Source organism: Oryzias latipes, chromosome 9, assembly GCF_053564925.1.
Source record: "Oryzias latipes strain Hd-rR chromosome 9, Olatipes_Hd-rR_3.1".
In the NCBI taxonomy this organism is placed as follows: Eukaryota; Metazoa; Chordata; class Actinopteri; order Beloniformes; family Adrianichthyidae; genus Oryzias; species Oryzias latipes.
The window spans coordinates 32,833,439-32,860,003 of NC_136245.1; the positions used below are offsets into that span (position 1 = coordinate 32,833,439).

At 40.8% G+C, this 26,565-nt stretch overlaps 2 protein-coding genes across 27 annotated transcripts in view; both read left to right on the forward strand.

Annotated features, from left to right (window-relative positions):
* The window catches only part of rtn4r (reticulon 4 receptor), a 78,627-nt gene that overhangs the window by 14,042 nt on the left and 38,020 nt on the right, over positions 1-26,565 (forward strand). The window lies entirely within an intron of this gene.
* Positions 1,020-26,565, forward strand: part of LOC111947866 (uncharacterized) — a 44,998-nt gene continuing 19,452 nt past the window's right edge. The window contains exons 1-13 of one of the 26 annotated variants that reach the window (XR_013658015.1): positions 16,823-18,153; positions 18,295-18,366; positions 20,188-20,364; positions 20,441-20,528; positions 20,644-21,249; positions 21,322-21,466; positions 21,549-21,631; positions 21,757-21,831; positions 21,923-22,039; positions 22,121-22,252; positions 22,350-24,388; positions 25,641-25,778; positions 26,195-26,324. Coding sequence is in view for 8 of the 26 variants with exons in the window: in XM_078952343.1 (XP_078808469.1) it covers positions 18,026-18,153; positions 18,295-18,366; positions 20,188-20,364; positions 20,441-20,528; positions 20,644-20,718; positions 20,814-21,005 (732 nt within the window). In the remaining 18 variants the exon portion in view is untranslated. Of the gene's footprint in view, positions 18,154-18,294; positions 18,367-20,187; positions 20,365-20,440; positions 20,529-20,643; positions 21,250-21,321; positions 21,467-21,548; positions 21,632-21,756; positions 21,832-21,922; positions 24,561-25,640; positions 25,779-25,835; positions 25,999-26,194; positions 26,325-26,565 lie in introns of those variants that run through there. The other 25 variants (XR_013658013.1, XR_013658012.1, XR_013658016.1 and 22 more) reach the window with 25 other exon arrangements.

Here is a 26,565-nt window from a genome sequence, read left to right on the forward strand (position 1 = left end):
CCGGCCAACACGTTGTCTGTTAATCGGACTCACAGCTTGAATTGTTTCTTTTTTTCTAATTTAGGGGTTAAACCTTTCAGAAAACACATCTAGTTGGATTGCTGTTTGATAGCGATTGGTCTCATGGGTGTGTTTAGCTGAAGTGATTTCTGTAAAAGAAAAAAAACATCTCAGCTTGTTCTTAAAGTCTCTTTTCTGGTGGTTTTGAACCGATTTCTCCGTGGTTTTGCTGTGAGTAATGGACAGGTTGTGTTTTTGTGCCTGCTGTGCGGCGCATTAGCATATTGAGTTACATGGCCGACTGTGAAGTGGTTCCCACCTTGCTCTTAGGAGGTATCAGAGGAATAGTCAGCACATTATACCACAGAGAAATATGAGACTGGAGGGAGAGCACACTCTTCCCCCGGCCCTCATCTTTCCGCGGTCTGCACACGCTTCAGCGGAACAAGCTCAGCATCCGAGCGCTGGCTGCACCAACCGCCCATCACATGCTGAGTCACACAAGGTTCAGCAAGCTGACAATATTTCTGGCAGGGGTGAATGGTTGGTGTTACAGTCCTACCTCCCACAGTTAACTCTGGAGAAACAGCCAGGAAATTGTTCCGCCTTCTCCCCTTTCCTTTGGGGAGGTTAGGAACAAACCCATCATGTAAATGGGCAATGTAATCAAAGCCACAGATTAATTAGTCGCAGTTTTAGAGCAGGGATTAGCATCATCCACGGACACGTGGACATTTTACAGCATCGTGAATTAGGATTGTCACCAAAAAAGAGGAACTGCGTCTTAATCCTGAGACATTTTCTGTCTTTTTCTCTGGAAAACAAACCTTCACCCATGAACTCTTTAAAAAAAAACTGTTTTCAGTCTGTAATGAATGTTTAAAGACCAATAAAAATGGTGTTTTTAAATAGTGCAGTCATGCGATTATTTTTCTTGTGTGGGATTAATCAATCGTGACCTGAAATTAATTAATGTAATTAATCTATTTTAAATTATTTGTAACCTAAAAATGTTGTGAAAAGCCTATTTTCATTTAAGTTTAAATAAGATGTTCTTGCAGGTAAAGAGTTGGACCTATTGTAAGAACATGACAACAGTCATGGGTTAAAAATGAGATTATCACAAACGCCACTTTTCAGCAGATTTACATCAATTGCACAAACTCTGTACTACTGTGAAGTGTTGCACATCAGCGCAAAGTTACTTTTCTCTTGAATCCGCTGGAATTATCATGCTAACAGTGGAAGAGCTACAGTAGAATGTAAAGAATGTAAACACTGGAGCTAGAGCTCCACTAGACTTGCTATCTGCTATAATTCCCAAATGATACAATAAAGCACTATTTCTTCTCAGTTCTCAGTCAACTATCTGATCAAAATAATTCAATGCACACAAATTAAAAGCTGAAAGAAGTCTTGAAAAGCAGTCTGTTGGCTAGCACTGTTGCCTTTTTAGCAAAGATTGTTCTAGTTCAAACCCCAGTTGCCATTTTAGAATCCTCCATTTGCACAGTCTGAAAATGTCCATATATGATTATATGTCACCTCCTAATTATCCAGTGTGACTGTGAACATGCATGATGGTTCTCTCTGACTGCCCTGATCTATGACGTTGTTAATAACTAGAAATTTTTAAAAGTGAAGACTTGTTATAGAATTTAAATGCAAGTACATTTAAATACATAAGAGTGGAGGCACATCCTTTGTCCACTGTGTGTGTGTGCGCCCGAGTGTGGGTCTGCCTGCAGGAATGCTGCTCTTACTTCTGCCTCGCCTCGCCTCTTGTGATCTTGATTTAAGTTTTTTCTCTCTTTTTGCTCCAGTGAATCTAACAGTCCAGAAGAAATGGAAATATCGGAAGATTTCTGCCAGCTTGGCTGGAATTTTTGCTGTGCAATCTCCCCCCTTGTTGTTTTGTGTTGGGTTTAAGAAGTGCTACAAAAGATGTAATGCTCTCAATTTAAGGCTCACACACACCTGAGCTGTCACACCCCCACTGTGGGCAACATTTAATAAAGAACATACTTAGTTAGAGTGCATCAGTTTCCATTAAAAGGTACTGAGCAGACAGGAAGTTTTCTTTACTTGATCTTTGTTCTAATTTATTCATGTCTAGAAAAAAAACCACAGATGTTTTCCTTCAAATTAAGAACTACTATCACTTTCTCCATATTAGTTTAACCCTTGTGCTATCCTAGGCACTTTAACGTTGGGAGTTGGGTCATGTAGACCCACTAGACAGTGCTCTGAACCTTTTTTCTTCAATGATTTGTGATCTTCACTGGTGTCCATGGATTACATGAAATCTTTCCACCTTTATCCACCTTTGTCATGGTAGGGAGAACACATCAATGTAAGGGGGGGGGGGGGGTCATCTAAGATAGCACAAGGGTTAAAGGTGACAAAACCATTGAGAAATGGTCTGTAAAGCCACTGTGTGGTCAACTATATGGCACAGTCTGTTTTTTAAGCTAATTTTAAATGTTTTTCAAAGTAATGTTTTTTTTTCTTTTGTATTTCGAGATATGGTTCATGTCACATCGTGGCTTTTCAACTTTTAATTGTAGGCTATCTTATAGTTTTCATAAGCAGGTGAGGTTACAGCCCAGCCTGTTTGGAGTTCTTTGCTTTTGTAGTTCTTAAAAAAATAGAACAAATCGAACACAACATTTAGAATGAAGATCACTCCTTTTTTTATTGAATGCATAAGCTTCCATACGCTTCGACCATAGACCTTTGAAAACATGTCCTTGAAGACTTAAAGCTGTGACACAGTGAGAGGAACCACCATGCACTTTTACCATGCTTTTATTTTTATAAAATCACCATGCTTTCATAAAAATAAAAGCATGGTGATTCTGGGGATTCTGCTCTTTCTACCTGCTTACCTTCTTGCCTTTAGATTAAAATAAGAAACTCCCCCTGGCTTTATTTTGTTTTATAGAGAAAAATTATTTTTAAACTTCCATCCATCCATCTTCTTCCACTTATCTGGGACTGGGTCATGGGGGCAGCAGTTTAAGCATAGATGCCCTAGACTTCCCTCTCCCAGGTCACTTCTTCCAGCTCCTCTGAGGGGAAACAGCTAGACATAGTCTCTCCAGCGTGTCCTATGTCTTCCTATGGGCCTCCACCCAGTGGGACATGCCAGAACATTTCCCCGGGGAGGCGCCCAGGAGGCATTCAGACCAGATGCCCAAGCCACCTCAACTGGCTCCTCTTGATTTGGAGGAGCTTTAGTTCTACTCCGAGCTCTTTCCAGGTGACAGAGCTTCTCACCCCATCTCTAAGGGAGATCTCATTCTTTTGGTCATGACCCAGAGCTCACGACCAGGTGAGTATTGGAACAAAGTTTGACTGATAAATTGAGAGCTTCGACAGCAAAGTTGTCGGCGGACGCTGCACCAATCCGCCTGTCAATCTCACGCTTACTCAGGAACAAAACCCCAAGATAGTTAAACTCCTCCATGTGGGATAGGAGCACTCCACCCACCCAGAGAGGGCAAACCACCTTTCTGTGCATGTGTGGGTTTTCTCTGGGATCTCCGGTTTCCTCCCACAATCCAAAAACTTGCTTCATAGGTGAACTTGAGATTCCAAAATGAACCAGTGTGTGAACATGAATGTGTCTTTGGTCTTGCAATCGACTGGCGACCTGTCCAGGGTGTAACCCGCCCTCACCCAACTCCATCCATCCAACTTCCTCCTCTTATCCGGGACCGGGTCGCGGGGGCAGCAGTCTAAGCAGAGATGCCCAGACTTCCCTCGCCCCAGCCACTTCCTCCAGCTCCTCTGGGGGGACCCGAGGCGTTCCCAGGCCAGCCGAGAGACGTAGTCTCTCCAGCGTGTCCTGGGTCTTCCCCGGGGCCTCCGCCCAGTGGGACATGCCCGGAACACCTCTCCAGGGAGGCGTCCAGGGGGCATCCAGACTAGATGCCCAAGCCACCTCAACTTGGGCTCCTTGCGATGTGGAGGAGAAGCGGTTCTACTCCGAGCTCTCCGCGGGTGACCGAGCTTCTCACCCTATCTCTAAGGGAGCGCCCCCTCACCCAACTGTAGCAGGGATAGGCAGGTTCAGAAAATGGATAGATGGATGGTATATTTGTCACATGACCATTAAACAACAAATGCAATACGCATTCAATAACTAGTTTGTTTCGGTCCTGTGACAGAAATATGCTGGAACTTTTTTTTCTTTTAGTGTGTTCTGACGGCATTTCCTGACAGCTCCATCCTCTTATTGTTAAGATGGAGACCAGCTAACTCAAAAGCTGTAGTGCCCCGCATAAGAAACCATCAAGAGCCATTAGCCTCCTCCAGTGTGGGAACACTGCACCATGCAAGGCATTAGTCAGGAAATGAAAGGACTGAAGGATGGAAAGTTTTGTGCGGATGGATGAGGATGCACAGCAGCTTACTGATTATCACTTTATAGGCCTTTTTTTTTTGTCAGATGGAAACTTCAAAGATTTTTAACGATCCACTGCGATGTGTTTTTGGTGTTTTTAACATCTTCTTTTAACATTTTTCTGATGTTAGTGGACATATATAACGATGATTAAGATTAAAATAGCATTTCTGATTATTTCTTTATTCAAAATTGTCGTGAATCAGGAGCATAAGAAAAAATGCTGTTTGAAAAAGACAGCACATAGAAAATATGCAGTCAGGAGAGTGTGTACTGTAAACAGAGAGCTCTCAGTAACGGGGAGGGGAAGGGGGGGGGGGGGGGGTTTGCTCCGCAACAACAGACATAGTTGTTACTATGCTGAGAGGTGAATTTCTAATCAATTTCTGCCGTTCTGCAGAAAGTATGTCCTAGAAAATGGCAGATTTTTAGATATTGGCTAAAAACAGCATCTTCATGACTAAAAAGCCACTGGAAACACTTTGAAAACAGATCAGAAGATGATTTGAGTGGGACTTTAGGCTATGCTGTCAAAACATAGTTGTGGCGGACTGTTGATGTCTTTTTCTAAACACTGAGAGCATGTCTTCGTCTAACACTTCTAATTTTGATCCTCCCTCTTCATTGTAATTTCAGAGATATGCTTACTTCACACTGACAAGATAATGAGTCCTTTTCTTTACATCCACTCATGTTTCCTCAACTCCTTCAGAAAAGAAAAAATCCTCAAGATTGTGTTACTGACATTGAAATATTTCCTCTCTGTCAATATGTTGTCATTTTTCTTTCACAGAGTGAATATAGTGAAAACAGGGTTTTTCTGTCAGCTGTGAGCCGCCTTTTCCTTCACCCCCATCTCAAGGAGATAGAGTTAGAGCTGCAAATTGGGACAGCGTTGCCGCATTGACTTCTCATCCACCTAAATGGAGAATCAGCTCTGTTTACAACTAATTAAAGCCATTAAAGGGGGCATACGCTAATGCATTTCTTCACAGATAACAGAAACATGGGTTCGTCTTACCGGCAGGTCAGAACAGTGGTAATTAACTGCGTATTAGGCGAGTTAAGATGGAGGGCCCGCATGGCTGTAGTGCGCTGATACCCATGTTGTCAAAGTGTAATGGATTAGGTCTCACACTTGACTCTCATTGGCTCAGAAACTCTCTTGTGGAAGTGCCTCATATACTGAAGAAAGACATTTAGGGTCAGTGAAGGAGAAGAGTACCATTTAACTTCCCGAATACTTTTCTAAATATGTATTTATGTATCTTAATCCCAGCTAAAAAAAAAAAAAGAGGAAAGAATGGCAACAACATCAAAGACTAAACAAGGAATCCAACTAAAACGCTTCCGCTTTCATAGACGCTTGTTTGCAGACCTTTTGCTAAAGCTCATTGTGCATCAACTATAAAAGCAGCTTTTGTGACGAAAAAAATATTACATCACCACAATTAACATGGAAATTTGTCTAGAGAGTTTAGACCTAAAAATGCACAAAGTCGCTCCTACTTTATCCCGTAGTTATTATCTGCCGTCCTAATGGAGGATTATGCAGGTTAAATGCATGAAGGACTTGCATAACGGCCATGACTGTGCACAAGTAGTTATTTCTGCGCAGCCATCAACAGCCTGCAGTCCTCTTCTTTGCACACATTTGCCCATCAAACCGCTGGTGTTGTTAATGCACACCTTTGAAAATCCAGCCAGACAGGTGCGATCTGTGACTCTGAGCACGACGGCATGCACAAACAGGGAAAAGTTACATAGATACATATTCATCGTCCAGATGGTGATGAAAAGAAAAAAACTGTTTGGTTTATTTGGCAACCAGAAAGATGAAAGGAGATGACTTTAAGAGTTCCTCCAGCTAAGGTAAGCCCTTACTAAGCTGAGTTTGCAGTTATCTCACATCCAATGTGCTGAATACAGGGAGAGAGGAAGAGAAAATGAGGGTTAGACATTCAGTTGCCAGATTGAGTCCACCTTCAGAGAGATATTAACAAAGCACCAGTATCCCTTTTATCTTCCTTTAATTCCAAGAATACCATTCCAAATTAAAACGCAGTGCGACAAAAATAACACACAAACCTCACAGCCACAAAGGAAGCAGAAAAACCTGCAACTGTTCACGCCCTATTCTGTTGTTACATGTTTCTTATAAATATTGCACAGTAATTATTGTTATTATTTTTTAAGCTATCAAACTTTTACTGTCTCAGAATCTCTAAATCTATAAATGAGCCTCCAATGGAGTGGAGTGTTTGTTTTTTTATCATGCCGTTTTAGCCAAAACCCTAAAACCTGTGTCGTTTTCTAAGACGTAGTTTCTGCAGAGCGGTAGGAGTTCCTTTGAAATTTCCCTGTGTGTCGTGGACAGGACTGTTGGCGCTGAGCAGCCCCCACCCTCCCATCCTCTCCCCCCGTTTCTGAGAGCTCTTTGTTTACACACTCTCCCCCGATCTTACAGACACTCACAACCCCAACCTAACATTACCGGTGCAACAAAAATGGCGAGCAATGACAGAGCTATCCAGCCGTACAGCTTGGAGCCACAAGAACATGTTAAAAACACAGTTTTCATTGGAGTGGGTCTTTAACCCTTGTGCTATCCTAGGCACTTTAACATTGGGAGTCGGGTCATCTAGACCCACTAGACAGTGTGCTGAACCTTTTTTCTTCAATGATTTGTGATCTTCACTGGTGTCCATGGATTACATGAAATCTTTCCACCTTTATCCACCTTTGTCATGGTAGGGAGAACACGTCAATGTGAGGGTGGGGTCATCTGGACCCCATAGGGTTAAATATCGCAAAATAACTTACTATTACATTTGTTTACATGAAATGTTTGCTCTAAAGCAGCATTTTAGATGAAAATCTGCAATGACGTTACTCATTTGGTGAATGGTTATTGCTTATACGAACATTTATACGACATGAAATAGTCAGCCGTGAATTGAAATTTTACAATGTTAAAAAAGCTGCAAAGACACAACATGATATAATATGTCTTGTAAAAAGAATCCACAAATGTTGTGTAACTCTCTACTGTCACAAGGGCGATCAATCTGGAAATAAAATTGGATTCTTGAGGTCAAATACTTCTGAATGCCTTAACTGAAACTGCATGCGTGCTGCCCTTCTCATGCCAAGGTGAAAATAAAGATGTTGTTTTGTGTAACAATTTCCACCTATTTCTTTGGTAAATTGATCGTTTGATCATTTCCCATGATGAGGGGCTGAATTGCGATACAGCTTCTCTGTTGTGTTGCTTCTGCACATAGGTTTAGATTTGTTTTAAAAGAAATTTCTGCACAGCTATTGCTGTATAAACTTTGGCCGTTGCTATTACTTTCCTGAAAAAGCCATGCTCATTAAACCTTGAAGTTTCTTTTTTAGGACGATTTGGACTTATTTTTTTTCTGTGTCATTTAAAGTGTTTAAGGTCAACTTTAGACTATACTGAAGCCATGACTTTTGCTTTTTGTCACATTTTTGATATAGATTTTAAATATCTGACATCTTCAAATCCATCGCAAAGTAAGTGATTTGATTTTTCCTAAAATAATACAAAGCTTTTTAGCTTTTTGATCAGCCTAATCTTTTCAGAACATTCAGATTTACAGTTTATGGATATTTTAACCCTCATGGATCAACCATAAGCCATGGCTTCTGTATCTGTTATGATAGATGCCATATAGCATTATAATGTCAAAGATGTGGGCGAGACGAGCAGGAGTGAAGATGAGATGAAGAATGCGAAACATTTCAAATGACCTAAAATGTTTACATCAAGCTCCTTTGTCTGATCTATGCAAATATACAGTATATACGTATATCCTCAAAGTTAATGTTTTCTAATGTATGCATTTTGATCAATAACACTCTTGCAGTTTCATTGCATATTCTTTTTATTGTCTTGTAAAAGACCTTGGATATCCCAAAAAAGTTTTGAAATCATTATGGGATGGCCACACGACCTACGGCTTGGCGGCCATTTTGTGGCGCACCCTGAGAATTACCGTTTTTTGTGTTTTTCTACAATATGGGAAAACGACACTTTTGTTTGAGTGATGGTCACGAAAACGCACACACTTGCTGCCAGCTCTAGTCTACAAACGCCACAGAAGCATCGTTGACCTTTGACCTTGGAAAAAGTTCATGCATTTTGAAAAAAAAGCACCATTAGCACCAGATACAAACGAAAAGTTGTCCTAGGGATTTTTGGCGATCGTCTCGTAACTTCTCAGGCATCCATAGCAAGGCCATGTGGACAAAATGTTGGAATTAGAAGTTAGCAGAATTTTGGCTTACCACGGGTGTTCCACGTATGTCTGGCAGACTTTTCATGCATGTACCATCGATGTATAACTTTTATATTACGTATACAGCACACATATGTTAAAATTACATTATTGGTGCACAAACCACTGATAAATTGCATATAAACAGTGCAATATTCACAAATGGTTAATGTCAGTCCTATCTATGTTGATTTATGTATTCTTGGCGTGGTTTATTCGTACTTCTTCCGTGGTTTTAACGTGGTTCATTCTTGATGGATCTGTGATAATTTCATGTAAAGACCACAACTTTCCTCACTTTTTTCACGTATATTCACGTATGACCAAATTTCATCCATGCAATATCCGCAAAATGTCCATAGTGGCTGTGTGACACAGCCTTTAGGGCTTTTGCTGTTTTAAAACTTAAAATTGATTGTGGGCTAGTAGGATATGCATTAGAATTTGAAAAACTCCAGATTTGGTTTACGAGCCAAATGTTATTTCTGTCTTCTTAAGAATCATTCGAGTTAGCAGCCAAATGGAGATCATCTCCTGAAAACTTTGTGCTTCAAAATAAGCTATCCAGTACCAACTGTAGTACCAAATTTTATATTCTGTCACACTCCAACTTCATGCATATTTATTTCAGTCTGTGCACACATTTTTTCCTTTTCTTTGAGCTTGTTTTGACATCTTAAAACAAGGAACACCTCTCAACCACAGCCCCTCAGAGAGAAAAGTACACATCCTTTCCCTTCTCCGCATTGCCAGACTGCCATGAAGTGCAGAGGAGCTTGTGTTTCTTAAAGGAGACTTTCAGCTGCTTCATCCCCACATGACATTGCTGTCACTGACTTTGCTTGTTGAGTAGAACACTGGAGAAAGACCTTCATGCAGATGCTGCAGAAGATCCTGCAAACAGGAGGAACTGAAGGACAGTCAGGTTTATTTACTTTGCCGTTAGTTTTCACTTCCTGCTCATATAAATCCAGTGCTAAAACACGTATGAATCAGCAAGCTTTGGTTGGCTCCATTCTGAGTCTTCAATCCATCATCCTAATTCCTGTCCAGCTGCCGTCAAAGACAACTGATAGAAGTGTCTGCTCCTAAGAGAAGTCATTTACCTGTGGTGTAATGTGGATAATAACAAATACAGCACGTTCACTGGGCTAATTGACTTACAAAAAGTAGTGAGAAGATAAATGACAGGACGTCTGTGGGCATATTTGTGTCATTACCTTCATACAGTTCCATGTCGGATCCCAGCCGAGCCAGCTTTCTTTCTGAGAGGAGGTGAGGGAAATTGATGAAAGCGACGGATGTGAACTGTCATCTTGAAAGAGCAGCAGAGATGCCGTATAGAAAATGGTTTTGAAAGTCGCACATTGCTATAAATAGGACTGGCATGTTCATGTGCTCAGGGGCCTTGGACGCAGCGGCTGATCCACAAGAAAATAAAGACGAAACAACAATGCAGACACTCGTGCTTCTTTTTTTCCTTTGTTTCTAGGGTTTGGGTTCACTTGGTCATCCTTACTTACTGCTGACTATTATTGTTTTCCTGAGTTCCACTCGACACCTTAACTTCCTCTTCTTCAATCGGGTCAGTTCACCACATGACCACTAGGCGGCTTGTCTGAGAAGAACATCAGTCCCTACAACAGTGCAGATTTATAACAGATATAAAGTTTAAATCAGAACCTATTTAACTTCAAAGGTTATGTAATAGCTATGACAAATGTATTTCAAAGTGAATTTTTTGAAAACTAATGTTTTTTAGTTGAAGACTTTTTGATGGCATTGAATTTTAACCCTTCAACACCAAAGCTTTACCTCCAGTCTTTACCTCCAGCCAAACGGCACGGCCCAAAGCTGATTGGAGATGCAGGCGGTCTACATCCCCGGCGTCTTTTTTCCCCCCGCTGTTGATGGCGTGTTCCCACTACCCAACTGTTTCCAGATTCGGGCATTTCCTGGCCTTTTACTCTTGAGCTAACGCCCTGCTTGTTTTCCAGCTAACCCTGCTTTAGCAGTTGCTCATTGGCTGAGTTGAGTGAGTCCAGTTTCTGATTGACTGAACACACCTGATCCAAGTGGCCGGTAATTACTAAAGCAAGGTTAGCTGCCCAACAAGCAGAGCGGTATCTCACAATGAACAGGGTTGGACACCACTGAACAGTTGGCAGGATTATCTCTTACTGCAAAAGCGGTAGAGGCCATGTGAACGACTGGTATTTATGTTATTGGATTTTAAGTCAAATTATTTTATTAGTTCTTTAGTCAACTTAGACAGATATGTTGAAAGATTAAGGCTCAACCTTTAAGAACTGTTCAACCTTTAAGAACTGTTTTCTTCTTACAATGGGCTAAGAATAAGTATCCTTGTTGTTTAGCTGGACTGTTTTACTTTGAAGTAAATAATAACCGGCTTGCGTGGGTGAGAAGCCCCAAGCGGTTACTTTGCCAACTGCACTCCTGTTTTTTCTTTAAAACAGCTTCAGTTTAGAATTCAAAGGATTGATGCTTGAATTTTTCCAACTTGTCATGTTGATATTCTCCTAACTAATGCAAAGTAATACAAACACTTTGCATACCTATGAATTGTGGGTAAAAGTCTTGTACCCTTGCTCTTTATCTTACTGGGGTTTTAGAATATGAAGCTCAGGTTTATTTGGAAAACTTTGGAAAAGTCTTTGAATGGATAGCAAATAAACCAGAAGTTTTAAAAAAGTATGTAGAGAATTTGCTGTTTTCTTTTTGTTATTCTTATGAATAATTAGTTTTAGTGCCATCGCCGTCTGGATTATCAAATGCCTCAGATTGAATGCAAACTGCGTTACTCATCGGTTGCTAGAGGTTGCACGCTTCGAATGAATTTAAGAAGCCCGTAAATTTTGCATCTGTTCAAAATTATACACTGAATATTCCTTGAGTTATGCCACATAAACAACACCTGCAACACCCTACATGTTCAGTCTGTGCAACTACAGTTTATCCCTTGTGCTATCCTAGGCACTTTAACATTGGGAGTTGGGTCATCTAGACCCACTAGACAGTGCTCTGAACATTTTTTCTTCAATGATTTGTGATCTTCACTGGTGTCTATGGATTACATGAAATCCTCTTCACCTTTATCCACCTTTGTCATGGTAGGAAGAACACGTGAATGTAAGCGTAGCATCATAGGATAGCACAAGGGTTATAACAGGACTGGTTCACTTTGCACCGATCATTTGGTAAATTTCTGATGTCGGGAACAGTCGCTTTGACCCTTCGTGTCTCTGACCTCACGGATGTAATTGCCAATCACATGCGTTGTTTACAATGAACGAGGCGAGATGCAGACGTGCTAACAGCCTAGTTTTTAATTAAAGTTTCATGTAAAAGTTTCAAAACAGTTTTTCGCTTTGAAACACAACAAGAGTTATGACATAATTGTGCTATGTGGAATAAATCCTTGGAACGTATAGTTTAATGGAGCTTTGCTTGTTTATTTCTACATCTACACATCATTTTGGGCTTGTATTTGCTTCATTTTTTCATACATTTTTATTTTGTCTTTATACATTTGATCTTTGTTAATCAAACATCAAAAACAGTTTGGGGGGGGGATTCTGGGGGTAAAAATGACTTTGTTTACTACTCAGAGTTAAAATCTTTGTAAAATTGTATCTTCTTTCTATGATTGTGTAATATAATGAAAAAAAGGTAACAAAAAGATGGATATCAAGCATTGCCACAAAAATGCTCAAAAAGGTTCCAGACTTTGACATTTTTCTGGGTAGTAGTTAAAAAAATAACACAAATATTAGAATTGTCACTATTTGTCCCCAACAGTTACAGCAAACCAACGCAAGCTAACTACAAAATGACAAAAGTGCTGCAGTTCCTGTGTGTGGACTCACCAAAGGAGCTTAACAGAAACATAAATCAAGCTTTAACTGGAGTAAATCATCCTGGATTCAGATTGAAGATGAAGATTTGGCTTCAATGAGAGGAGGAGCTTGTGATGAGAAGATCGGTTAAAGCAATAAAAATAAAAATACCCAATCACCTTTCACAGGGAACACCAAGAACATGAGTGTCATCAAATTTAGCCATCAGATCAAGAGTCATGGCCTGAACACAAACAGCTGCACGCTCCATGCATGTTTCCGGACAGCACGAGGGGTTTTATTGTGAAAATCAAGCAGTCCTTCCCCACTTCCTTAGTTTCCTGTCTGTGCAATCCCATTTATTTGAACTATGGTAGTTCGGGTGCTGCAGTGCAGTCAATCGGACCTTGTTTAGTGCAGCAGTGTTGAGTCCGAGTGGCCTCGCCAAGCTTTCAGGACGTGAACTGCGTGATCACACCAACTGACTGAGATGGCTTTTATTTAAGCTGCTTATTCTGAGCTTCACATTAAAATCACGGCCATTCCGTTTGGGCCTTAACTGAGGCGGGCAGAATTAGGTATCAACGCAGACTACTTTCTGTAGAAAGCATCAAAGAAACTAAAAACTGACTATTTAAAAAGACAGAAATTCTGCTTAAAACACAGATAAACATGTATCCTGTGATTTCAGCAAAGTTGAAATTGATAAATAAAGGAAACCAACATGACTTTAGAAAACCTTAGACATATTTCTCTCTGTATTACAGATAATACTACAATTACAATGAACGATGCAACAATGCAAAAAGTTCATCTTTCTTCAGACCACTGCAGATTTCTTGATCATAAATAAATTGCATGCATGGTCAATGCTTCTATTGGTGGAGCCTAAAGATTTGATGATAGTTTTAAAGCCTTATCTGAGGGGTTATCTGGATCAAAACTATACGGCTGGATAACTAGTAATGGTAAGTTGGGGCTGTGAGGGGGCTGTAAGCTAGCAGGGGAGATTGTGTAAACAGTGAGCTCACAGCAACGGGGAGGGAAAGGCGGGGTTTTTCTGGGCCAAGAGTTTTTTCTCAGAGACGAATTTCAAAGGAACTCCTGCCGCCTTGCATATTTTAAGATTTGGGCTAATTGCGGCATAGTCATAATTAACAGACCACTGTGAAGGCTTTGAAAATGAATCAAACAATAATCGGAGTGGGACGTCAAAGGTTAGATTACTTACAAATGAAAACCGGTTTTCTCTTGATGTTTTCTAAATAATTTATTCAATTATTGACCTTTCCTGGTTAAACAAAGTCTGTAGTCGGTTCCTCTGATGCCTATGAGGAGCTGCCAGTCTCTGCTCCTGATTTGATCTGAGTCACAGAGTGGCTTCTGGAGTCCAGATGATTGAGTCACTCTCCTCTCTCATGCTGACATGCTCTCCTGATAAGGAGAGCCTCTATTGACTTTGTTTTAGGGGAGTATGTCAAAGTCTCGTCACTTTCGAGAAAGCGTCAGTGTTTTGGAGAAGAAAAAGCCAAAACCGTCTTGATCTTTGAAGTAACGGTTAGGGCCTACGTTTCCATCAGATACCTTCTACCTGTTTGACATTACAGATAAGACAGAACCCTGAACGTCTGTCCATTTCTCAGCATGACTTGCTGTTGGCAGGCTTCTCAAAGACGCACGTCTCTTTTGTGATCACACATGTGGAGATGCCTCACAGGAAATCATTCCAGACGCAAACAGGCTTGATGGTGCATTTGAATGTACAAGCGGATTTCCGGCTGTTGTTCTCTTATCCCTGCTTTGTGCCTAAGTTTAGGGGGAAATATTGAAAAAAATTGTAATCCACAAAGTCTGCCATTCCTCGCTGTGAGATGGTGGCTTTGCATTTCCACTCCTAAGCTCTGCCGGCTGCATCGGGGCCACTCTGCCCACAGTTAATGTGCCTTTCTTGCAAAGGGTAGTTTCTTATCGTGTCCATTTGAGATCGTTCTGGTGTAAAGGCAGAAGGTCGTAACCTTCATGCCCGGATCTGTCAGCCAGCTATCTGTACGGTGGACCAAGCTCTCAAGTGAAAAAGTGTGCAAAGCTCAGTAGAAATCCATTAAACGAAAAAGAAATTGGTTATCCTCCTTTGCCATCCCTGTCCCAGTCCACAGATGTTGCAGCATGTCCGATAGCTGAGGTTAAGGCGGGTTTCATTCAAGGAAGTTACAGCAGGAGCTGTAAACGGTGCAGTCTGTGTTGTTTGAGTCAATGGTGGACTAAGCGGTTTGGGGGGCCCTGGCAAACACCAACATGGGGCCCTCTGCAGCAGTTATATAATTATTAATACTTAACTAAAATGTCTGTCGAATAACTTCTTCATTGGTCGCCGCCTCTCCTTTGATACACATCAAATTTACCGCTTTATGCTTGTCCAAAAATATTTTAATAAACTTTAAGTTAAAGCCCCATTAGCTTGATCCATCTATCTGTTTATCTAAGTTCAGGTTGTTTCATTTTGAAGATCTTTACAAAAGCATCGGTAATCACGTCTCCATGTCTGAGTTCATGACATCATTAAGACGCTCCCAGTATGGTGAGGTTCATCATCTTTCAGCGGTACTCCGTCACTTTGTGACCCAGTTTGACCACTTGGGGTCTCGCATTAGTCCAAGGAGGGAAAAAATAAAAACAGGAAGAAAATTAGAGGATATTTTTTATTATTTTTCTCTGTTTAAATAAGAAAGACATAGCAAAAAGTTCAGGAGGAGGATGTTCAAATGTTGGTTTTGGACTCCATCCACTGCTGACATCATCAACACGTCATGGGCCAAGGCCGAGTACCTGATCAGTTCACACAATGCAATTTCTTCAAAGTTCAGATATTTGAACTCGGGCTGCCGTTTCCATCGCTCAAAGGATGCTTCAGACCTCTGAATGTGTCTATACACTGACTTAACAGTGAAAGAGAACGCCCCTGCAGCACAGTCACACACAGTTCAGTGTGAACGCTGCTTAAGAGTCTCTGCTCGCTAACTTGCCGTTAACGGAATAGTCCATTGCTGCAGAGGGACGGAGGAGGACGAAACACTTTCACATGAGCAGTCTCATGCCACTTCAGTAATTGGGGGTTATTTTTTGACAGAGTTAAATAGTAATGGGTGTGTTTATTTTAGGGCTCCTAGAGTATTGGGGCCTCCAAGCAATCACCCACCTTTGCCTAAAGTTATAGTTTCACCCCTGGATGCTGCAGGAAACAAAGGGCAAAACAGAAAACAAAAACCAGCTCACAAAGGCACAGTCTGCTACATGTTGCCATCACAGCCGCCTGTTTCATGCCCTGATTCTGGAATTTCAAGCCAACTCATTAAGAAATGTCCACCGTTCTGGTTCATACCATTTTTTGACTCGTTTACACCAAAGCTTTTGACTCTGTGCCATCTCAAACTTACAGGGTTCCAATTAATACAATTCGGACCTCAAAAAGCCCCCGGTAACAAAAAAATAATGGCAGTGCCCCATTTAGGCTCGTTATGGGGATAGAGTATCATAAAGTCATAAAACGATGAGCTTCGGAAAGCTGCACAGATTGGCAAAACTAGTAATGGAGTGCATGTAGAGTAAAAGCTTCGCTGGTGCTTCTGTGCGTTAGCGATGATCAAAGTTTATCCTGATGCGATGAAATACGGTTTATGTGATGCTAGTTTTCGTTCAATTAAACTTCAGGGCTTTCTAATGAGCTGTTGGTCCATTGAACTTTATGATGAGGGCAGCTAAATGGCATTAATCTCACACCAACTCAGTCCTCCCTCATTGTCATTAAGCAACTTAATGCCGTTCCTGGAGAGAGTGGAGAGTCAGCGGCTTCCCTTTGTCTCCTGCCTGCTGCTGCTGGCTTTTCTCTGCTAAAGCATCACATATTATTTGATCAAATCTTCTGCTGGCAGGACTAAATGGAGACGTTTCTAAAGCCGAGCAGAAGAAGGTCTTTCTATTGAACTGCATTCTTTTTTTATCTGTCAAATAATGAATTTCTCTAATAATGTGGAACCATCTTTAATGTTCATTCAGGGGCGCGCAGGGCCATTAGTCATTAAGCTGTCTGCTTCTCACTCAATTCAACCTTTTTATTTTTCTTCCTGCAGCACACGTTTTTAATGCCTCACTTTTTTGATTATTTATCTTAAGTGTTTGCAGATTTGAACCCCAAAATGTGCCTCACTCTTCTGTAGTCAACACATTAAGAAAAACACAGAATGATGGACGAATGATGTTGAGAAACAACCCAGTCTCATCCTAAAATGTGTAGTAGCTACATTTGTCCACATGAAAATGCGTGAGAGTTTTACAAAAACGCCCCCTAAACTGTGAGGCGGATACGTTTCATTTTTCTATTCATTTTCTACAAGTCTTCTCAGGATCACGTGACTTTGGAGGTTTGGCCTGCCGTGAGCAAAAAACATGGCGGATGCACGTTCATTTTTCGGTGGAATATCCCATAAAACAAGATATTTTGAGGACTAATTTTTATTTTGACAACATTTCTAGTGAGAAATATACCATTTTCTTTTAAAATGTGCTTTCATGTTGGACATACAGTTTGTAGTTTGCTTGTTTCGTTCAACTTTTTCTCCCAAAGGCTCTGTGTTACGTTGGAGAAACACGTTAACTTTCATTCATATCTGCAGACGTGCGCGTGGGTCACGTGACTTATATGTTTCTCTTTTTTTCCGCAGAAAATTGTAAAATATGAGTGAATATGGACTGATTTATTTTTGAAAACATTTCTAGCAGTATATATCCCCTTTATTTTCATAATATCCATTCATTGCAGACATGCAGTTCGTAGTTTGTTTGTTACGTTCAACTTTTCCTCAAGGATCTGAACGCGTCTGATCTTTTCCATAAATATATGCAGGCTGACGTGGGTCACGTGACGTGCCTTTCTCTTTTTTTCCTGTGGAAAATCTCGTAAAAAGGTACGTTGCGATTTATTAATTTCTTTTATTTACATTTCTAGGGACCCGTGTATAGGTTTTCTCGTTCCGTGTTGCTGTTGCGGCGATTAGGCTTTGATTGACATGTGACAACAAACCGGAAAAATGTTGAGTTCAGGGACTGACCAAAGAGTTCTTTAAATTGATTTTTCTGCATTTTAATTTATTTACACTACGAGTCTAATGGTGTGTGATAAAAAACCTATAAATATTATGATAAATGAGATGAAACAATTATTTTGATGGAGTTTATAAAATATTAGCATCTATTATATTCTTTTTTCTTTAACTGTCAATTTTTTTGACGTATCTCATATATTATAGTATTACAATGAAGTGCTCTAATTTATCTGTTAAAAAAGGTTTCATCACTGTTTCCTGTAGTAATTCTCAATAAAGTTTTAAATATGATATATTAAATAGGATATATTATCTAAAGTAATCAGGCTTTTAAGCCTTCAATTTGCCCCAATTGACATGAAGTGCGCATTTCGAAAAGCCAGTGAACGCAGCGTCATACGGGCACCCCCACCCCACTCCCCCGGAAACCCCCGGATGAACCCGCAGGAAGGCGCGCGGCTGAAGAACTCTTGGACAGCTGGAAGGTGGGCGATGCTTTGAACTTTTCTCTGTAGAAATGTAATGTTTAGATTTGGGAAACCAGAGATGGGTTTTTAGTAAAAACGTGTTGGCTGTTTAGGATTAACGTTGAATGACGAGGCGTTTTTCCATCTTAAATTTAAAAGGCCGCAGCATCACGGTGAAGGCCTCTTCTGTATAGAGGACGGGGGCGGAAACGTCACGTGGTCTCCGCAGAGGTAAGTTTCCTTTTGGGTCATTTAGCCAGAAACGGGGGTCTGCAGCCCTTTAAACAGCTAAGAGCCTTTCTAATGTCTCACTGTGCAGAACTCAGTAGGACACACAAGGTGTCTCTTCAGCGTTTAGAAAATCAAACACTCATTTGCATTTATGTTATTTTGGAAACTGGATAACTACTGGGGTTTACAAAGGCTTTTTTTTACACATTGTAGATTTTATGTTGTTAGTACATCTCAGCCAGTATTTCTTTAAAGGCCTATATCATGCAATATCAACTTTTTAAAATTTTAAAGTGTATTATAATGTTAATTCCTCACAAAACTTAATCCACAGCAGTATTTTGATCCATTCACGCATCTCTCAACATTCCTCTGAAACCCTCTGAGCACCAGCCCCTCCCAATTCACAATAAGAGGGTCCTCACATTGTGACGTCATCATAAGTGAGGAGCAGCCTCTTCCAGGAAGAGCCTGTGCAGCTAAACCGCCTCCAGGCTAACAGACACCCCCACTTCCTCTATGGAGCTAGCGGTGATCAGCAAAATGCTTTCATTACACAATATGCACATCCATCTTTGCAAAAGTTTGGATGGAAGAAACGCAGAAACGCTGCCGACGCCGACTCTAGGTTGATGTCATGAAATAGGCGACACCCACAAGAAGAGAAAGGCGGAGCCTCAGAGATCGAGGAAATAGTTTATTCTAAATGGCTAGCATGGGATAGGCCCTCTAAATTGTGCGTATTGACCTCAAATTGATTTTTTGTGGTACGTTGTCAGGTTTAAAAAAATTGGTCATAAATGCTGGAATTTCTTAAAATATTGTGCATTACCGCTTGATAGATTATTGAAGCATTATGGGTACTGTAGTCAGGAGCCTGGCACAGTAATACTTTGCTTCAACTGTTGAGTAGATCACCAAGTTGAGTAAAGTTTGACTTATCTGACTGTTTTGTTTTGCGTGATGCGCTGTGTCGTCTGAAAAATAGGATATTTGTTTGAATTAAAAACATTTTTATTTTTTGTCGGAGAACCACAAAGGAGGGGTCAAGGAGCCACTTGTGGCTGTGGAGCCTCAGGCTGCAAACCCCTGGTCTAAACAATTATGGCTGATTTGGCTGACCACATTTATTTATCCTAGCGTTGTCAACAAAGTTAAAGAGCCGCTCCAATGGAAGTCACGTTTTTAAGATCAAACATTTTTCTCATTATTGAGAACATTAACAAAAATATAAACATATACAGAATAATATAAGATTAAAACTGTTTCTGAGTATTTATTCAAATCTCGATGGATCAGGAGAAGATGAAACTCATTGTCTCAAAAAGCTCTTAGTTGTGACGCTCTAACTGCCATGAATGGGCCAAAGTCTCTGCTCCGCTCCAATTCTGATGCATCCACTTGCAGACAAAAACCAGTAGATCCATTAATGTCCTGAGTTCCCTAGTCTGAGCTAGTATCTGGCTCAAAAGTGTACACATGGATAGCTCCAATGTTGCTCATTGATTTTTTTTTTTTGCTATGCTAATGTCGGCTAGGGCTTGTGAGGTGCTATAAGCTAGCGGGAGAGAGAATCAACAAACGGTTTATGGGAAATTAGCAGAGGCAAACATCTGCACCACAGCTCTGAGGTGAAATTCTTATGAGCTGCTGTGCTGCAGAAAAATGTCTTTAAAAACAAAATGATCGTAATTAAAAAAAACACTGGGAACGATTTTATAATAGCTAAAAATTCTGTTAGAAAGTCTGATTCCTGATTCTTGTATGTGTGTATGTATATACATAAAAGAACCTCGTGTTTTTTTCCCTTTCCTCTTTCAGACGGGTCAGTTATTTGGAGACAACATGCACAAATAGTTCCTGGACTGATTTTCTGCTAACTTTGAGATGGAGAGGCTGTCAGGTTCATCTGTTTCAGGGTCCTGCATGCTCTCCCTCCATGTTGGCTGTAGCAGTGGATGGAACTTGCAAAATGTACTGTTTTGAGAGCCAACTGGGGTGTGTAAAAAATTTTTCCACCTACATTTTTGATGGTATAAATGTTTTTCTTATGTAAACTTTTCTGTTCTTTTAGGCTCAGTGGTTATTTTGAAGATGCGTTTCTGACCAAAAACACTGTGGAGACCTCCTTTGTGAACTGCATTCATGGGGCAATAGAACATGTAAAGCTATTTTAATGTCTTCTTCCTTAAGAAAATGAACACGCCTGCCTATATGTCTTAATGTATTTTGTGTCATATCATCATGTTTATGTACAATATTCATTTGTTTTGATAGAATCCTGGAGATGGGAGATGTGGAGCAGGAAAGTTTGTGGCAGCACCAGAGTCCTCCAACAAGTCTTCTGGCAAAGTAAATGAGGAAGGATCGCAGTCTGCCATCGTGGAGTTTTGCTGAAAGGACTGAACACGTTCCATCCATGCATCCATCTTCTTCCATTCATCCAGAACCAGGTTGTGAGGGCAGCAGTCTTAGCAAAGATGCCCAGACTTCCCTCTCCTCCAGCTCCTCTTGGGGGACCCCGGGGCCAGCTGAGAGACGTAGTCTCCCCAGCGTGTCCTGGGTCTTCCTTAGGGCCTCTGCCCAGTGAGACATGCATGGAACCCCCCCCCCAGGGAGGCGTCCTCCTCTGGATGTAGAGTGGAAGCGGCTCCACTCAGAGCTCTCTCCAGGTGAGCGAGCTTCCTGAACCTGTTCCGTTGAGATATTTTCATGAACCCCTTCTATTTGCAGAAACGGCTTTCTCCACAGACCTTGCAGTTCTTCTGCTCTGATGTAGTCTACGAGTTCTGATCGCATTTGGAGAAGGTTGGCGTTCCTTGTCCTGAGATGCAGGACCTGTTGAACATGTGTCCTTTTCAAGTTCACTCTTGGATGTGTGAGGTAATAATTATCAACGGCTTATTTCTCATTATTCCTGTTGGAGTTTTTTTCTAATCCCTTATGTTTCAAAAGTTTGCAAACATACATTTTGGTTGAAATGATGAGGATCCGAGGATGAAATCAAGAAGGGACAACTTCAGGGAAAGGGACTGAACCGACTGAACAGCTTCCTCTCTTCAGCAGACACATCTTCCGAGTACATATGTGTCAAAAACTGGTAAATACTCATTGAAGATGCATCCTTTTTGTGTAATTTGTTTTCTCAGTTTAATACATTTTGATCCTTTCATTCTGCACAGACATCCTCGCCGTTCAGGCCGGTGGCTGGAACAAGCGGAAGTCAGAAAAGCTGGAGCAGACGTTACCAGAATGATACCTCCAGGTAAAGATTGTGGTAATGTTGTAGATAAATGTTGGCTTGTTTCTTTCATGTTACTCTCATGCTGTTGATGTGGAATATCTCTTGATTTCTTCAGTATTATTAATACATTAATCTCTTCCCACAAGGACCAATCAAAATGACCCAGAGAAAAACACTGAAGGGCTTTGTCTGAGCATCAGGAAAACAAGAATCAGCATATGGTAAAAATCTTTTGTAACCCTTGTGCTATCTTAGATGACCCCCCCCCCCCCCCCCCCCTTCCATTGAGGTGTTCTCCCTACCATGACAAAGGTGGATAAAGGTGAAAAGATTTCATGTAATCCATGGACACCAGTGAAGATCACAAATCATTGAAGAAAAAAGGTTCAGAGCACTGTCTAGTGGGTCTAGATGACCCAACTCCCAATGGTAAAGTGCCTAGGATAGCACAAGGGTTACACTTTCTAAAGTTGTTGCATAACTGATCAAGCATGATGTGATGGATTGCAGGTTATGGTGCCATGGTAAAGAACTAAAGGCTCTAGGATGTCATGCTGCTGACCAGACTGTGGTTGGTGAAGTCCAGCAGCACTGCGGGTCCTTGAAGTGTGGTTGAAGAGCTCTCCTCCCAGCTTTTGGAAGGTTCTGCCCCGCAAAGCCAGGAGGTTTCTCTTTGTGATCTGCATGGATGTCCAGGGCTTGTGGCATTTATGTGTTTTCCTCTTCATTTCATTCTCAGGCAGCACAGAGGCCTTGATGGAGAGAGAACATGAGGGACTAATTGTCTGCTGAGGAGGAGACTTTCTGCAGTTCAAGCCCCAGCTCCACCCCTAAAAAAGGCTTATAAGAAGGAAAACCTCATTTCAACTTTGTACCAATAAATAAATGACTTTTAATTGAAATGAGAGATTTTTTTTCTGCACCGCACCAATGAAGGTTTTTTCAACCTAAATTTCAACAATTACATTATTTTTTTAACCTCCGTTCAAGTTTCTACAACACTAGCTAAACATTTCAGTGCTCACACCTGTGCTGAAGACACTTCTCATTTTATCTCAAACGTTTGGCCTTTGATTTGTATGTCCAACACCTTAGAATGAAACACTGACCTATTAAACTCATATAATGTGCTATGCATCTCCAAATCCTTTGTCAGGGTACAGACTACATTTTAATTGAGCAAGACTGAAGTAAAATGTAGCAAAATGACAATGGGTTATCTTAAATTAGGGGTAAATGACATGAGAAATTAAGAATATTAGAAGTGTGGAGTGATATGTGTATCAGTATGTTAGCTGCAGGAAGGGGGCTGTCCTTGACACGTCCCTTTACTCAGACAGGATGACAGGTAGGGAAGGGGGTAGCCGATGATCTGCTCCAGTATCTTCAGCACTGAAGCTTCTGCTGCTCTTCTTCAGTTTGATCTGAGAGCCAGACCATGATGCAGTTGGACTGGCTGAGCGGTAGGTTGCCAGCAGCTTCAGACGTGCTGATGTGCCTTGTTGATAACGTCCTGGATGTTAGGAAACCAAGTTAGATCAGCTGAGATGGGGATGCCCAGGAAAGGGAAGCTGTGAACCCTCCTCTATGCCTACTAAAGTCCAAGATGACTTTCATGGTCTTTTATTTGCCGATCAGCCTTACACTATACAGTTTCCGCACTTGTCTACAAAGTTCACCTCAGTGACCTTTCATAAGTCTTTGTTATTGGCAAGTTAATTACTTATATCCAAGACATGGAGATGTGGGTCCAGTATGAGCAGGATTTGGGAAATGGCAGTTGCCAAGAACTCACATGAAGTTTCAAGGTTTTTGCCTTTATTTGGAGGAAAAAAAGTTGTTGTCCTTTGTTTGTTGTGCAGAATTGCAAACCTAGAAAGAAATCAACTTGAAAGAATTTATATAAATGTATTTGCCCTTCTTTTGACCCTTCTACATCATGAATATTTGGTGGCTGTTGCTTGGCGACTGTGAGATCTCTCCATAGGATTGACATGGGCTGGGCCTCTCAATGACCTTGATATGATTGTTCTTCAGCCATTCCTTGGTTGCCTTGGCTGTAGGTTCTAGGTCACTAACCTGTTGGAAGACCCATCCATGACTGATTTGAAGGGTCCTGACTTAAGGAGGGTAGGAAGTTCTCACTCAAGATTTTCCATTAATGGCTCCATCAACGTGGTGACGTAGCTCTGTGCAGAAAAATAGCCACAAAGCATAATGCTTCCACCTCCATGTTTGACAGTGGGGAAGCTGTTCTTGGGGTCATAGGTAGCAATTCTCTTCCTCCAAACCCAATGGTTGAGTCGATGCCAAAGAGCTCAGTTTTGAGCCAAACATTCCATTATGCAGAATAAAATGATAAAGCAAACCCTATTTTTCAGTGTGTGATTTTCATTTTTTCATAAATCTTAGGACAATTTAGATGATAAAAGTAACAAATATATGAAAACAGTATAATACAGTAAATATGTAAATATTTGATGTGATGAACAATGTTTATCTGATTTAGACCCAACATGAAATATTTTTTGACACACACAAATCAAGTTGTGTTATTTACTGCTCGTAATTTAGACACAAATGATAGAAATGTTAGGTTTATATGCCAAAGAGGCCATGTGAAAATTTTAGTGCAAATACGCATGCGTGCGCGCCGTGCACATAAAGCCACCCCACCCCCACGTGTCCGCGCGCCGGTCGGGGGGTGTTGGGCGTCAATAAAGGTAATCTGGTTGTCGCGCTTTCTGCATCTCTGCGCGAGCTAAAGAAGTCTCAAAGGTAAGAAATGTAAACACAAGAGGCATTAATGAAAATACTTTATGATCATCTGAAAGTATTTTCATCTGACAGATGAATGCAGCTGTTGTTGTTATTACTGTGTGACGGAGGAGCGGTGCTGAAAAATACGGCCTCCAGTCCATCGAGAGACTGAACGTAACACGACTGCAGGGTACTATGATCATAGAAACATGTATTAATTATTTGTTTCGACTGTATAGTTATTGTGGTCGAGCAGAGGAAGGGAGGTTTGTGAGAATCGGGGTTACATTAGCTAATGATTATGGCAGCGCTCGCGCCACCGCCGGTTTCCCGGCAAAAAAAGGAACAGTAATTTCCTGATATATTAAAGTGTTATGATTGACCTATTTAGGGGTTTTCTCCAAATTTACACAAAAAACGTTGTAACAACGATCATCTGGACTTGGTTTTGTAAATATTTTAAAACAGTCTCTGTCTCAGAGACCTGGACTGACTGACTCCTCCCCCTCACGTTCCAAACAGGAAGTACAAGGAGCCAAAATCCTATAGACTTCTAAAGAGAAACAAACAGCTGTCAGTCAGCCATTCTATGGGTCAGATTAACCATTCTTGTTGTGATACCCTTTTAAACAGGTTTTTGCTAATTCCAGTTATTTGTTTTACAAAACTGTTTCTTTATCACAAGTTATTCAAATTATAGACTGACCAACAGATGCCTCAGTAATAGCATGTGCCACCTTGAATGTTTGTTTGACAAATTCCACCAAGCTCACTTTCAGTGGAAGCAGTGTGGACTTTCAACAGCTTACTCCTGATTGGCGACAGTAGTTGCCATAGAAACGTTGACTCAGATCAATCACTGTCAACTGGCTCCAACGTGGTGACGTCGTTATCACAGAGAAACGACGACAGAATTGACTTTGTTATGAGGATCTGGAAGTAAATGGGTGACGTCACACTCGCTCAAACCTTTTCTCTGATCCAGTCAAACTGCTTTTTTACCAGTTTTATTCCAGAAATCATTTTTGGATAAGAGGAAAGACATCTTCAGCTCAAAACCAAGTCTTCATGACCTTTTTTTTTTATAACTTTTCTTTTTAAAATTCAGAACTAATAACCTGCACATTCTTACAAAACTGTTAGACTTCAATTGCTACCTTAATTTAATTGTAAAACTAACAACCATTGTCATTAATATGGCAATATTTTCCCCAAATCTTATCAGAATGGGGAACTGGAGACATAAAAATTCTGCTTTTCCTATTTTCAGCTGACTCTGCCACGAGGCTCGACAACTTCTTGCATCAACTGTGATCGCTGTGGCCGCCAAAACATCCAAATGTAAGGCGGGCTACAAAGATTTCAGGCCAAAAGAGAACGCCTCACATGTGATGAAGTGTCTGTATTGGTATGTATTTACCATCTGTCACTCAGAGTCATTAACCAATTGTCGATCTGTTCACAGTGTTATATGATAATTTAAATTTTGACGATGACGATACAAAAATTGCTGCCAAACCTGCCAAAAAGTCCCGCCTCTTACCACACACATGTTGTGCCCCCTAAGTTGCCCTAAGTTCCCTGATCAAGCATAAACGTGCTTTGCCTGGATGAAGGCCTTGTATCAGGTATACTGGTAATAATAATTTTACATTCACCTCAGTCTGTTGTTTTAACTCATTATTCATGGAAGCTTGATGACATGACTTCAATGTGCATGAACTCTAGTTTAATTAGAAACTTTCATTTGTGAACCGTCAGCAGATCTGGTCATGTCTCACCAAAACAACCACACTAATCATTTCATCATTTTCATCCATTAAGGTTGGAAAAACCAGCAGCCTTCCAGTGCTTCAGCCGTCCAACCATCAACCGTTTCAGACATCCATCCTCCCATCACTTCAGCCCCACAGCCGTCCACCAGTGTGCCAACTTCTGACATTTTACTATCCTGGTACAATCTTATTTTTCTGCACAGTTAGCAAAAATGATGTGTTTTTTAGATATTCCTGTGTTTTTTTATCCTCAACAAATGTTTCTCCAAAGAAATATGAAAATACAGAATTATTCATCTGGTGGTTATTTTTACACTTTTCCTCAAATATTTAATAAGAAAGAAATAATTCAGTTCAAGTTTACTTTAGCTTTTCTTTTTAATGGGCATTACAGTTGATATAAAACATATAATATGCAAT